The sequence below is a fragment of the Drosophila ananassae genome, assembly GCF_017639315.1.
Source record: "Drosophila ananassae strain 14024-0371.13 chromosome Y unlocalized genomic scaffold, ASM1763931v2 tig00000168, whole genome shotgun sequence".
Classification (NCBI taxonomy): Eukaryota; Metazoa; Arthropoda; class Insecta; order Diptera; family Drosophilidae; genus Drosophila; species Drosophila ananassae.
This window is the reverse complement of record NW_025319091.1, coordinates 49,178-61,784: the sequence shown is the minus strand read 5'-3', so window position 1 is coordinate 61,784 and position 12,607 is coordinate 49,178. Positions and strand designations below refer to the sequence as shown.

General features: G+C 44.0%; 1 protein-coding gene across 1 annotated transcript; it reads left to right on the top strand.

Annotated features, from left to right (window-relative positions):
• The first annotated feature begins 423 nt into the window (after positions 1 to 423).
• LOC123258251 lies at positions 424 to 2,586 on the top strand. Its single transcript, XM_044718123.1, has one exon. It carries the CDS (start codon positions 424 to 426, stop codon positions 2,584 to 2,586), a length of 2,163 nt encoding a protein of 720 aa, XP_044574058.1.
• Positions 2,587 to 12,607: the final 10,021 nt, after the last annotated feature.

Below are 12,607 nucleotides of genomic sequence, written 5' to 3'. Positions count from 1 at the left end.
ATAAGGAGAAAGAAATTGTGCTTAAACTGTTTCGCTGGGGGACACCAACTTAAAGAGTGAACCATTAAGCACAATTGTTTCACGTGTAAAGGGCGCCACAATACGCTCCTGCACAGAGCTGACCTTCCTCAGTTGACTACAATTCAATCCAATAATAATCCTACTACTTCAACTATACAGTCCACTACGCCTACCAATGTGCAAAGTTATCTAGCGGCAGCCATACAAGGTGTGCTGTTAAGTACGGCAATGATAAATGTCTGTCACTGAGAAGTGACATATACTGCAAGGGCATTACTTGACTCCGGGTCTGAGGCTACTTTTATCTCGGAGCGTCTCTTTAGGATTTTGAAGCTTCCGTACCAATCCGTACAAGCTAGAGTTTCCGGCTTAAATCAAGCAGTAGCTGCCCAATCAACTAAGATGTGCCATTTTCATATTGGGTCGCCAATAAAACCTAGACTACACATCGAGGCAGAAGCATTTGTTGTGCCACTTCTATCCGGAAAGTTGCCTTCAAACTCCATACCAAAGGAGCAGTTAAAGGACCTTCCCGGTTTTACATGGGCTGATCCTTCGTTTTTCGAGAGCTCACAAATTGATTTGCTGATTGGGGCGGATATTCTTCCGTCTATTCTTCTGAGTGGCTCGAGGACAAAGATTTGTGGCACTCTGTTAGGTCAGGAAACAGTATTTGGCTGGATCCTGAGTGGGCCAGTCTCCAAGGCCGTGCAAAAATCTATTTCGAACTTTTCCACAAAGGTCTCGATAAGCTCTGAAGCTAAACTCGAGAAACTTCTCACCAAGTTTTGGGAGGTGGAGGATCTTCCAGGGAAGCCGGTAAAAGAGTCCGATTCTTTCTGTGAGAAGAACTTTGTGCAAACAACAAGGAGAGATGGCACTGGGAGATATGTTGTCACCCTACCATTCCGAAGTTGTGATCGGATTGATCTAGGGCATTCAAGATCCATAGCACTGGCTCCATTCCTAAAGAACGAAAGCCGTTTGAGGAAAAATCCAACTCTTAAAGATGAATATGAAGCAGTAATCAGGGATTACTTAGACCAGCGGCATATGTCTCCAATCGTTCCAGACTCCAGTGGGAAGAATTTCTACTTGCCTCATCACGCCGTTTTTAAGCCAGATAGCACAACTACCAAGGTTCGTGTAGTATTCAATGCTTCCTGCCCTACTTCCAATGGAAAGAGCCTGAATGATATCCTTCATCCAGGGCCTGTGTTACAGTCCGATTTGACTTTGCAGGTCTTACGCTGGCGGTTCTTTCGCTTCGTTGTCAATGCCGACATTACGAAAATGTACCGGCAAATTCTCGTTGCTCCAGAGCACACTCCATTCCAAAGAATCCTGTTTCGTGATGCAAATGACCAAATCTGTGACTATGAACTCAAAACAGTCACATTTGGAGTAAATTGTGCTCCGTTCCTTGCAATAAGAGTATTGCAGCAGTTGGCGAAAGATGTGAGAACGACTTTTCCATTGGCAAGTGAAATTATTTCTACTTCTATGTACGTAGATGACGTACTGGCTGGGGCGCACACAAAGCAATCTGCTGGTGTAGCTATTGAACAGCTACGTGCGGCGCTCAGGAGCGCAGGATTTCCGTTGCGCAAGTGGACGTCCAACTCCAAGTGCATTCTCAAGGACATTCCTAAAGATCACTTGCTAAGAGAGGGTTTCTTAGAGCTAGATGATCAGAGCACTGCCAAAACTCTCGGGATTCGTTGGCAGGCAAATAAAGATGAATTTTTCTTCGCCCCATCCGATATTACTCCAAAGGCAGTCCTCAGTAAACGGGAGGTACTGTCACAAATTGCAAGACTTTTTGACCCGGCAGGATGGCTGGCACCTTTCGTGATCCGAGCAAAAATCTTTATGCAGGAGATTTGGCTCCAACAGCTGGGTTGGGACGATCCACTCCATGCTGAGCTCATGGGAAAATGGAACGAATTTCTTATGAGCTATCCTACTATAAACCAAATCCGAATTCCAAGATGGGTGAAATTTGGTCCACAATCCAAAGTTCAATCTCACGGCTTCTGCGATGCATCGCAGCAAGCATATGGAGCCGCGATCTATGTCCGAATTGAACACGCTCAGGAGGTTTCTATTTCTCTTTTGACCGCTAAAACTCGCGTGGCTCCAGTAAAGACCATGTCCATACCACGCCTTGAATTATGCGGTGCAGTTCTTCTGGCTGAGTTATTCCAATCGGTTGTTCCACAACTCCCTCCTGATGACTTCGACACATTCTACTGGACGGACTCCACGATAGTGCTAGCATGGTTAAGCAAACCGCCATGTACCTGGACATGTTTTGTGGCAAACAGAATTGCCAAGATTACACAGTCCGGAGATGCTGGGAAGTGGTCTCACGTGCGGTCTGAATTCAATCCAGCTGACTTGGCTAGTAGAGGCGTGGTTCCACAGGATCTCGTCTCAAGTAACTTGTGGTGGAATGGCCCACAATGGCTACAGCTTCCTAAGGAGCAATGGCCTACTCCAATAGAATCCGTACCTAAGACAGAACTTGAGCAGCGTCCTATCAAATGCAACCTAAAGACCTAAGTCGTGCCCTCCGGGTGACCGTTTATGTCCTGCGGTTCCTAAGGCGTTGCAAGGTACCATCTACGGTCTTGCCAACTGAAATCAGTACCGCCGAAATCCGAGAGGCACAGAAGTGTCTTCATGTTCTGACCCAACGGCAAGGGTATCCAAAAGAATACAGTTGCTTGTTAAAAAAGCAACAGATCCCATCATCCAGCCCTCTCAAGAACCTGAATCCCTTCTTAGACCACAGAGGGGTACTGCGAGCATCGGGCAGGCTTGTTGCGTCTGACACGCTTTCCTACGATGAGAGACATCCGATTATAATACCATATTCCAGTCCATGGGCCCGTCTACTGGTTCGATTTACTCACCGCATATCCTTGCATGGTGAGAGTCAGCTCCTAATGCGACTCATTCGATCCAAGTATTGGATTCCAAAGCTTAAAACTTTGCTAAAAGCTACTATTAGTGCATGCAAGGTGTGCTTGATCTACCGAAAGCGGTTGCAGACCCAACTCATGGGGGAGCTGCCCGCGGAACGGGCCACTTTCTCACGTCCGTTTACACACACTGGCGTAGATTTTGCCGGTCCCTTTGAAATTAAAAATTATACGGGCCGTGCGTGCCTTATCACAAAGGGCTACGTGTGTGTATTTGTCTGCTTCAGCACAAAGGCAATCCACCTTGAAGCTACGTCAGACTTGACGAGTGAGAAATTCCTGGCGGCTTTTGCGCGCTTGGCTGGAAGGAAGAGGCTGCCCACAGAAATTATATTCAGACAACGGTAAGACATTTGTGGGTGCCTCAGCCATTATCACGCGGGATTTCCTACAAGCAACGAGAGAGATGGTTACTGCACAATACAGCCACCAAAACCTATCCTGGTACTTCAATCCGCCAAGTGCGCCACATATGGGAGGACTGTGGGAAGCAGGAGTGAAGAGCTTTAAGGCGCATTTCTACAAGTCTGCTTCCTCAGTCAAATATACGTTTGAAGAACTTTCGACATTATTAATAAAAATCGAGGCGTGTCTCAATTCACGGCCAATTTCTCCAATGTCAGAGGATCCTACTGACTTATTAGCCTTGACTCCCGGGAATTTTTTGATCGGAGGCCCACTGCTGTATTTGTCTGCTTCAGCACAAAGGCAATCCACCTTGAAGCTACGTCAGACTTGACGAGTGAGAAATTCCTGGCGGCTTTTGCGCGCTTGGCTGGTAGAAGAGGCTGCCCACAGAAATTATATTCAGACAACGGTAAGACATTTGTGGGTGCCTCAGCCATTATCACGCGGGATTTCCTACAAGCAACGAGAGAGATGGTTACTGCACAATACAGCCACCAAAACCTATCCTGGTACTTCAATCCGCCAAGTGCGCCACATATGGGAGGACTGTGGGAAGCAGGAGTGAAGAGCTTTAAGGCGCATTTCTACAAGTCTGCTTCCTCAGTCAAATATACGTTTGAAGAACTTTCGACATTATTAATAAAAATCGAGGCGTGTCTCAATTCACGGCCAATTTCTCCAATGTCAGAGGATCCTACTGACTTATTAGCCTTGACTCCCGGGAATTTTTTGATCGGAGGCCCACTGCTAGCTCTGGCCGAACCAGAAATTAAAGCTAACGCAGTATCCATCATCAACCGTTGGCAACGTTTAAAGGGCCTTCATCAACAATTTTGTGTCCGATGGAAGGAAGAATACCTAAAGGAGCTCCACAAACGGAATAAGTGGCAGTCACCAACTACGAATCTCCAGGTCGATGACATGGTTGTCATAAAAGAAGACAACCTGCCCACGAACGAATGGCGCCTCGGCCGAATTCAGAAGGTTTGCCCAGGTGCAGACGACAAGGTCCGAGTGGTGGATGTTCTTATGTCAAGAGGCGAAATACGTCGGCCGATCGCGAAATTAATACTTCTTCCACTCCTAAAGTAACTCCTACGATATGCTTCTTCAATGTTCGTTTGTCCATGTTCACGTCTAGTCATATGTTTTTGGATACCACTAATTCTACTTCTCTTTCCTTATCATACAGAGAAAATGGCACCGCGTCCGAAGGCCCAGAAGCCAAACTATCCTCCGCAAGGAACCGCTTCCTATCGGTGCCGAGTGTGCAGAGGAGTTCATGCACTTTGGAAGTGCCAGCAATTCCTCAAGCTGACGGCCGAGAATCGCCTGCGAGCAGTACTTATCAATAAGTACTGCAGCAATTGCTTAGCCCATGAGCATTCCGGGCGCTCTTGCCGCAGTGCGGGAAAGTGTCGACTTTGCCAAAGGGACCACCACACGCTTCTGCATCTGCACAATGAAGGGGGCCGTCGAAGACGCTCACTTCAACGTTCCCGCTCCTCCCGTAGGCGGTCACCATCCAGATCCCCTCACCGCCGTCCGCTGGGGCGGTCGGATTCAGACCTAGGGGTTGAGCCGTTGAGCTCCGCCAGGCCTAGTTCTCCTGCTGCGCTTCAGGAGGATCAGCGTGGCGCCTATACCACCACGCTGTCTACCCTCCTGCCTACGGCTGAGTTGGTTATCAACACCGGAGTCAAGAAGTTCGAATTGAAGGCCTTGATCGACCCTTGCTGTCCTACCAGTCGGATCAGTGCATCCTTGGCAAGGTCCTTGGGCCTCTCCGTCACAAGCGTCGGGACCGATGGTGTGTGCACAGTAGACATCTGCATGAGTGGCATAAAACCCACATTCAAATGCACAATGCTAAAAATGAATTGAGTGAATTTGAGAGCAAAGCCAACATGATGTGAGAGGGTTGGATCTCTTACGCCTACTCATTTGCACAATCATTTGGTAGAAGGAAAGGATTTGAGTGAATTGAGAACGTTGAAAACAGAGACGTTTCATTCAAATGATTCGAGTTGTAAAGGTAAATAAAAGGAAATAAAAAAACAAATTAAATGCAGCGAATTTATATCTAATTTAAATTGGAATGCAAAAACATTAATTTGGCAATATTTTCAGAGTTAGTGACTATTTGACAACGCTTCTGTTATCAAATTTCTTGCGTTTGAAAAGGTCCGTTCCGAAGCCGCGCTGCTCGCTGGAATGCAAAATATTTTGCAGCTTGTTTTGTGCAGTAGCGGAAAAAATTGCTTATTTAAATGCCACCAAGCTAAAGCATTAAAATCAAGAGTGTATGCAACCTTAATATTGGAATATCCAGAAATTTCTTGTTCCACCTTGTCTTGTATTGTCTCAAATTTGGGGACATCGAAATAATAACCTAAAAACAAAACTTTAAAAAACTAGGTCTACATATATATGCATACAGGCTCGTCGGCTTCTTTTATAAATTGGTTGTCCATATTTCCGTCTTTTTTTTGCACCTCTTGTTTTTTTTTATATTAAGTTAAAAATTGTTAAAAATTTGTAGACAAATTTGTAGCAGCTCTCAGAATGATAAGAAACAACTCGAAGGATTCGGGTATACATGATATTGACATATTTCTCATTTCACTTTTCGTTTCGTTTATTCCCTGTCATTTCGTTTGAAGTCTCAAATTACGAGAGGAACCTAAGCTTACATTCATACAATTTCATTTCATTTCCAACATTCCACTCACTCCATTCTATTCGATTCGAATGTACTCTATTAGACGTATGTTATGAATGTAATCATGCAGATGTCTAGTGCACAGCGAGGCTCCAGTCGATCAGGGGGCCGTTGGACGAGGAAGTCATCTTCCACGTTGATTCCCAGCTACAGCAGAGATCGCCTGCACGGGAAATCGATCCGACGGCATACGAAGCCTTCGCAAACCTCGCCCTGGCGGATGAACGCTGGTTTAGGCCGAGTACCATATTCTTGGTATTAGGGGCCGAAGTGTATCCTCACATCATCCGTTCGGGATTCATTGCTGGTCAACGAGGATCCCCTGTCGCCCAAAATTCCGCCTTTGGATGGATTTTGTCGGGCCCGTGCGGCCATTGACAAAAGGCCCAAATTTGCAACTGCGTTGCAAGGGGGCCGGGATGTTCATGCTGAATTCATAATTCACAATATATAATCACATATGTACATATTCATAGTATATACTAACATATCATACATATGTATATCGATAACCACCGACTGTGCCATGACTTGAGAACTTTACCATCTCTGGAAGGAGCTTAAGTTTTTGGAGTTATCTCTTGCCGCTAAAATTCGTTTTTATAATAAAGAAATGAAAGTGAATTAAACCTAACCCGAAAGTCTTTGAAATCATCCTCAAATCCTTTTTTTTTACCTACCGTTCGCCTCATTCCTGGCGCCACAGAGGGGCCTGCGTTTTATTTGCAGGAGTCATCGTGCCATAATTTAGAGCAGTGTCTCTTATAGTCTATAAGGTCATCAAGAACGGATAGCTAGCGACGACAATAGCAAAAAGAAAGAACTACGCATCATTTTCACCCAAACTTTATTTTACCTATCAAAGTACAGATTTCCCAACAAAATTTTAGGTTTCATTATTTTATAAATGTTGAAATAAATAACAATCCAGCAGGAATACAAAATGAAAAGTCTATAACTCCTCTAACGAATGAAAAGTCTATAACTCCTCTAAAAATGGTCCGATTTGACTGAATTTTGTTCTGTGGTTCTGTGGTCATTGGCATTAAAACCTTTTCAAAATACTTTTTGGAACTGGCGATACCGAAATATGACATTTTTGGGGGCGGTAGGAGGCGTGGAACAAATTTGAGAGGCCTGCGTTTTATTTGCAGGAGTCATTGTGCTAAAATTTAGAGCAGTGTCTTTTATAGTCTTTAAGATCCCCAAGTTCACTCGAACGGATAACTGCGACGACAATAACAAAAAAGAAAGGAGTACTCATCTTTTCCACCCAAACTTTATTTTACCTATCAAAGTACAGATTTCCCAACAAAAAAATTTTAGGTTTCATTATTTTATAAATGTCGAAATAAATAACAATCCAGCCGGAATGCAAAATGAATGCAAAACTTATAACTCCACTAAAGAATGAAAAGTCTATAACTCCTCCAAAAATGGTCCAATTTGACTGAATTTTGTTCTGTGGTCATAAATTAGATATTGAAACAGTTTGGCATTAAAACCTTTTCAAAATACTCCAAAAAGTACTCCTAAAACTGGCGATACCGAAATATGACATTTTTGGAGGCGGTAGGGGGCGTGGCACAAATTTATTGGCCAAGGAGCAACTTCAACACCAACCCAGGCTGACGCCGCGGCGCCAGTAAGGCAGACAGAATTACCGAAAATTCACATAAAACCGTTTGGTGGCATTTACAAGGAATGGCCAGTGCTTTAAAGCACTGTACGTAGCAAGCAACATCTGGGTAAGATACAGAAGTACCACTATCTAAAATCGTTTCTCGTGGACGAGGCTGCAAGTTTGGTACGCCATTTGCCGATTTCTGAGACGGCATTTGACAACGCTTGGGAGCGCATTAACGAGAGATACGACCGACCACGTCAAATTATTCACAACCAGTTGGACACCTTTATGGAGCTACCATCGACTAAAAATGGAGAGGTATCCATATTGCGTAGCGTATCAGATAGTGCAAATGAGTTCATCCGTGCATTGGACTCCATTGGCCATATGGACCGAGACTTCTGGGTTATCCATTTATTGCTGAATAAAATCACGCACAATGTGAAGAATTTGAGCTGTGTCAAAGCGATCCTGTATCGAGACAGGGTTTTTACAACAATAAGACAAGCAGAGCCATAGTAACTGTTGCGCTATTGTCACAAGTAGGACGAACATGTACATTGCCGACTGCATTGGTACACATCCGCAACTCCTAAGGCACGAGTTATAATATGTATCGGAACGCTGTATTAAGGCACTGGGTCTTAGTCGGGCTCCTGGCCGGATTCTCATTTTCGGCATTTCTTCAATCACTCACGATCAAGTCTCGAGTTTCTGATCACTCGCTACAAGTAAAAGCTCATATTCTAGGAAAAATCACATCAACGCTGGCAAGGGAAAACATCGATGCATCTGCGCTTGAGATCTTCAATGGGATTCCGCTTGCAGATACTGAATTCAACTCGGCATCTCCTATAGACGATGCCTACTAGGCACCGATTCTGTATGGGCTATTTTAACCGGCAACAGGAAGCTGGATGCGCAAGGCAACATAATAGCTATTTCAACAATCTTCGGATGGGTTATCACATCGATTGCGTATCAAAATCCATCAATCACCACGTCATTTTTGTCTACAGTCGATATCCATGCTACTCTACAAAGGTTTTGGGAAATCGAGGACTCCCAAATCACCACTCACCATGATCCTGAAAATGTTAAGGTTGAAGAGCATTTTCAAACCACGCTCTCACGAGACTCCAAGGGAAGATACACCGTAGAGCTTCCATTCAAGGATGCAGATCCAGAATTCACTGACACTCTCAGGGAGCAACTCAACGCTTTGCTTCTATGGAGCGCCGTCTACATAGAGACACAGATCTGTACTCACGGTATGTACAATTCATGCAAGAGTCTATTTCTCTAGGCCACATGCGCCAATCGAACCCTGACGAAATTCTCACCAACGATGGAAAGGTATTCTACATGCCACATCACCGTGTACTTGGAAAGAAACTACGAGTAGTTTTTGACGGTTCATTCCAAGATTCTTCCGGTCAATCTTTAAACGACACCCTGAACGTTGGACCGAGCATTCAACGAAACCTGTTCGACCTGTTTTTTCTGCGGACATTATCAAGATGTTCAGACAAATCTGGATCAACAGGCATCACCGCAACTATCAACGTATCGTTTGGAGACAACATCCTTCAGCCCCACTTCTACATTACCAACTCTGCACTGTAACCTATGGCACTGCGTGTGCACCATTTCTGGCTGTACGGGTTCTTGAGCAACTGGCCAGAGACTACCAACATTTGTATCCAACTTGAAGATTTCTACGTTGATGATGTTTTAAAGAGACCGAGGAGAATCTTCTACAATACAAACAAGAACTAACTCGACTAATGTCATGTGCTCAACTCGAACTTGGGAAATTGATTTCCAACAGCAACCGCGTTGTCGACCCTGAGACAACAATTACAAACAACACATCATACAGTCCACTCGAAACTACGAACAAGGTCACAACACGGACACATTGGCATACAAGGTATGTTTGCCCAGCGAGGGAAAGATTACAAAACGGCAAGATTTATCAGACTTGTCTCGCATTTTCGACCCACTTGGATTGCTGGCTCCAGTGATTATTCAATTCAAAATCCTGTCCCAAGAACTTTGGGTTCTCAACGTAGACTGGGACAGCCCGCTACCGCTCAGCCTGATGGTAACATACAGGTTACTCTTATAGCTGCAAAGACTCATCTTGCACCGCTCAAAACACAATCACTTCCACGCCTGGAATTGTGCGGCGCACTGCTACTAAGTCGACTCATCAACTCAGTCAAAGCTGCACTGAAAAACTACAACGTCACTGTTTAGGTCTGGTGCGACTCTACCATTGTGGAATCTCATTCCACGAGATCACTGTCATCATGTAAAATCAGATGACAACCCTGCTGACTGCGCTTAAAGGGGCATGCTAGCTGCTGACTTAGTAAACCACAACCTGTGGTGGAAAGGGCCACACTGGCTATACTCAACAGAAGCTGAATGGGTAAAAACACCTAGCACTCCACATTCTGGTTTTATTTCAGATGAACAAGTCCAGGCTGAAGTAAAAGGTTCTGCATTCACATCAATGAGAACATACAACACAGAAACCTCACTATTGGGCCAACTGATTGACCGTGTCTCCTCGTGGCCACGGCTACTTCGTATTCTCGCCTATGTTCTCAAGTTCATCTGACGCAATCGCAGAAAATCCAACACCGCTGACATTTGAAGAAATCCATGACGCACGGATCCTGTACCTGCGCCAAAAGGGGCCTGCGTTTTATTGCAGGAGTCATCATGCCAAAATTAAGAGCAGTGTCTCTTTTAGTCTTTAAGATCAACGAGTTCACTCGGACAGATAACTTGAGACGACAATAACAAAAAAAAGAAAGGAGTACGCATCTTTACCATCCAAACTTTATTTCACCTATCAAAGTACAGATTTCCCAACAAAATTTTAGGTTTCATAATTTTGTAAGTGTTGGAATAAATAACAATCCAGCAGGAATGGAAAATGAAAAGTCTACAAAAGCTCTTAAGATCCACGAGTTCACTCGGACAGATAACTAGAGACGACCAAAACCGAAAAGAAAGGAGTACTCATCTTTTTCACCCAAACTTTATTTTTCCTATCAAAGTGTAGATTTCCCAATAAAATTTTAGGTTTCTTAATTTTGTAAGTGTTAAAATAAATAACAATCCAGCAGGAATAGAAAATGAAAAGTCTATAACTCCTCTTAAGGATGAAAAGTCTATAACTCCTCTTAAAAAGGTCCGATTTGACTGAATTTTGTTCTGTGATCATAAATTGGATAGTGAAACAGTTTGGCATTAAAACCTTTTCAAAATACTTTTTTAAACTGGCGGTACCGAAATATGACACTTTTGGGGGCGGTAGGGGGCGAGGCACAAATTTGAAACAAACGGTGCCTGCGTTTTATTTTCAGGAGTCATCGTGCCAAAATTTAGAGCAGTGTCTCTTATAGTCTTTAAGATCCCCAAGTTCACTCTAACGGATAACTAGCGACGACAATAACAAAAGAGAAGGAGTACTCATCTCTTTCGCCCAAACTTTATTTTAATTATCAAAGTATAGATTTCCCAACAAAATTTAAGGTTTCATTTTAGGTTTTGTAAGTGTTGGAATAAATAACGTCTATAACTCCTCTTAGAATGAAAAGTCTATAACTCCTCTTAAAATGGTCCGATTTGACTGAAATTTGTTCTGTGGTCATAAATTAGACAGTGAAGCAGTTTGACATTAAAACCTTTTTGTTGATGAACGGTCACTGTAAAACTAAAAACTGCATTAATTAACAATTCGATTTGGAAACTGGGCACACAATAAGTTTCTGTAGAGAAGAAGAAGGGACTAGAAGCGTCGATTGCAAGTTCGGCGTGTGAGTTTTTGCTTTGCTTTGTTAGACAGATGGCGAAATCAATCGATTGAGCCAGCACTTATATTTCAATAAATAAAGTTAATCATCATAAGGAAATTTGGTCCTTCAGAGCCAGATTCGTTATTGTTAGTAAAGTAAAGCACCATTGCGATGGAACAACTCAAACGGCTAAAGGGAGTGAGGGGCCGTCTCAAATCCAGCCTCACCAAACTGCTACACACAGCAGAAAACTCTTCCGCATCAATCGGCGTTGACGCCGTGGAGGTACTGCTAGTCAGGCTCGACAAGGTTTGGAATGATTTCGAACTTTCCGGAGATGATCTGAGCGTGCTTGACGACGTCGAGGGCTGGATTGATCCTGCGGATGACTACGACGAGTATGAGGCGAAGTACATAAAAGCCCGTGCGCTTTTGTTTTCCCTCAAGCGCTCACAGGAGCCGACAACACCAACAACAACGAGACATGCAGAAGGAGATTCAATAGCTAACAACGACGCTATTTCTTGCTTAGTGCAGCAACAACAAGAGTTTTTCGAACGCCTAGGAGCAACTTCAACACCAACCCAGGCTGACGCCGCGGCGCCAGTAAGGGAGACAGAATTACTGAAAATACAAATAAAACCGTTTGGTGGCATTTGCAAGGAGTGGCCAGCCTTCAAAGCACTGTGCATAAGCACTGTACATAGCAAGCAACATCTGGGTAAGATACAAAAGTACCACTATCTAAAATCGTTCCTCGTGGACGAGGCTGCAAGTTTGGTACGCCATTTGCCGATTTCTGAGACGGCATATGACAACGCTTGGGAGCGCATTAACGAGAGATACGACCGACCACGTCAAATTATTCACATCCAGCTGGACACCTTTATGGAGCTACCATCGACTAAAAATGGAGAGGTATCCATATTGCGTAGCGTATCAGATAGTGCAAATGAGGTCATCCGTGCATTGGACTCCATTGGCCATATGGACCGAGACTTCTGGGTTATCCATTTATTGCTGATCA

Coding starts and splice junctions, on each gene's coding strand:
- LOC123258251 (XM_044718123.1), top strand. CDS start 424: ATGTGCCATTTTCATATTGGGTCGCCAATAAAACCTAGACTACACATC.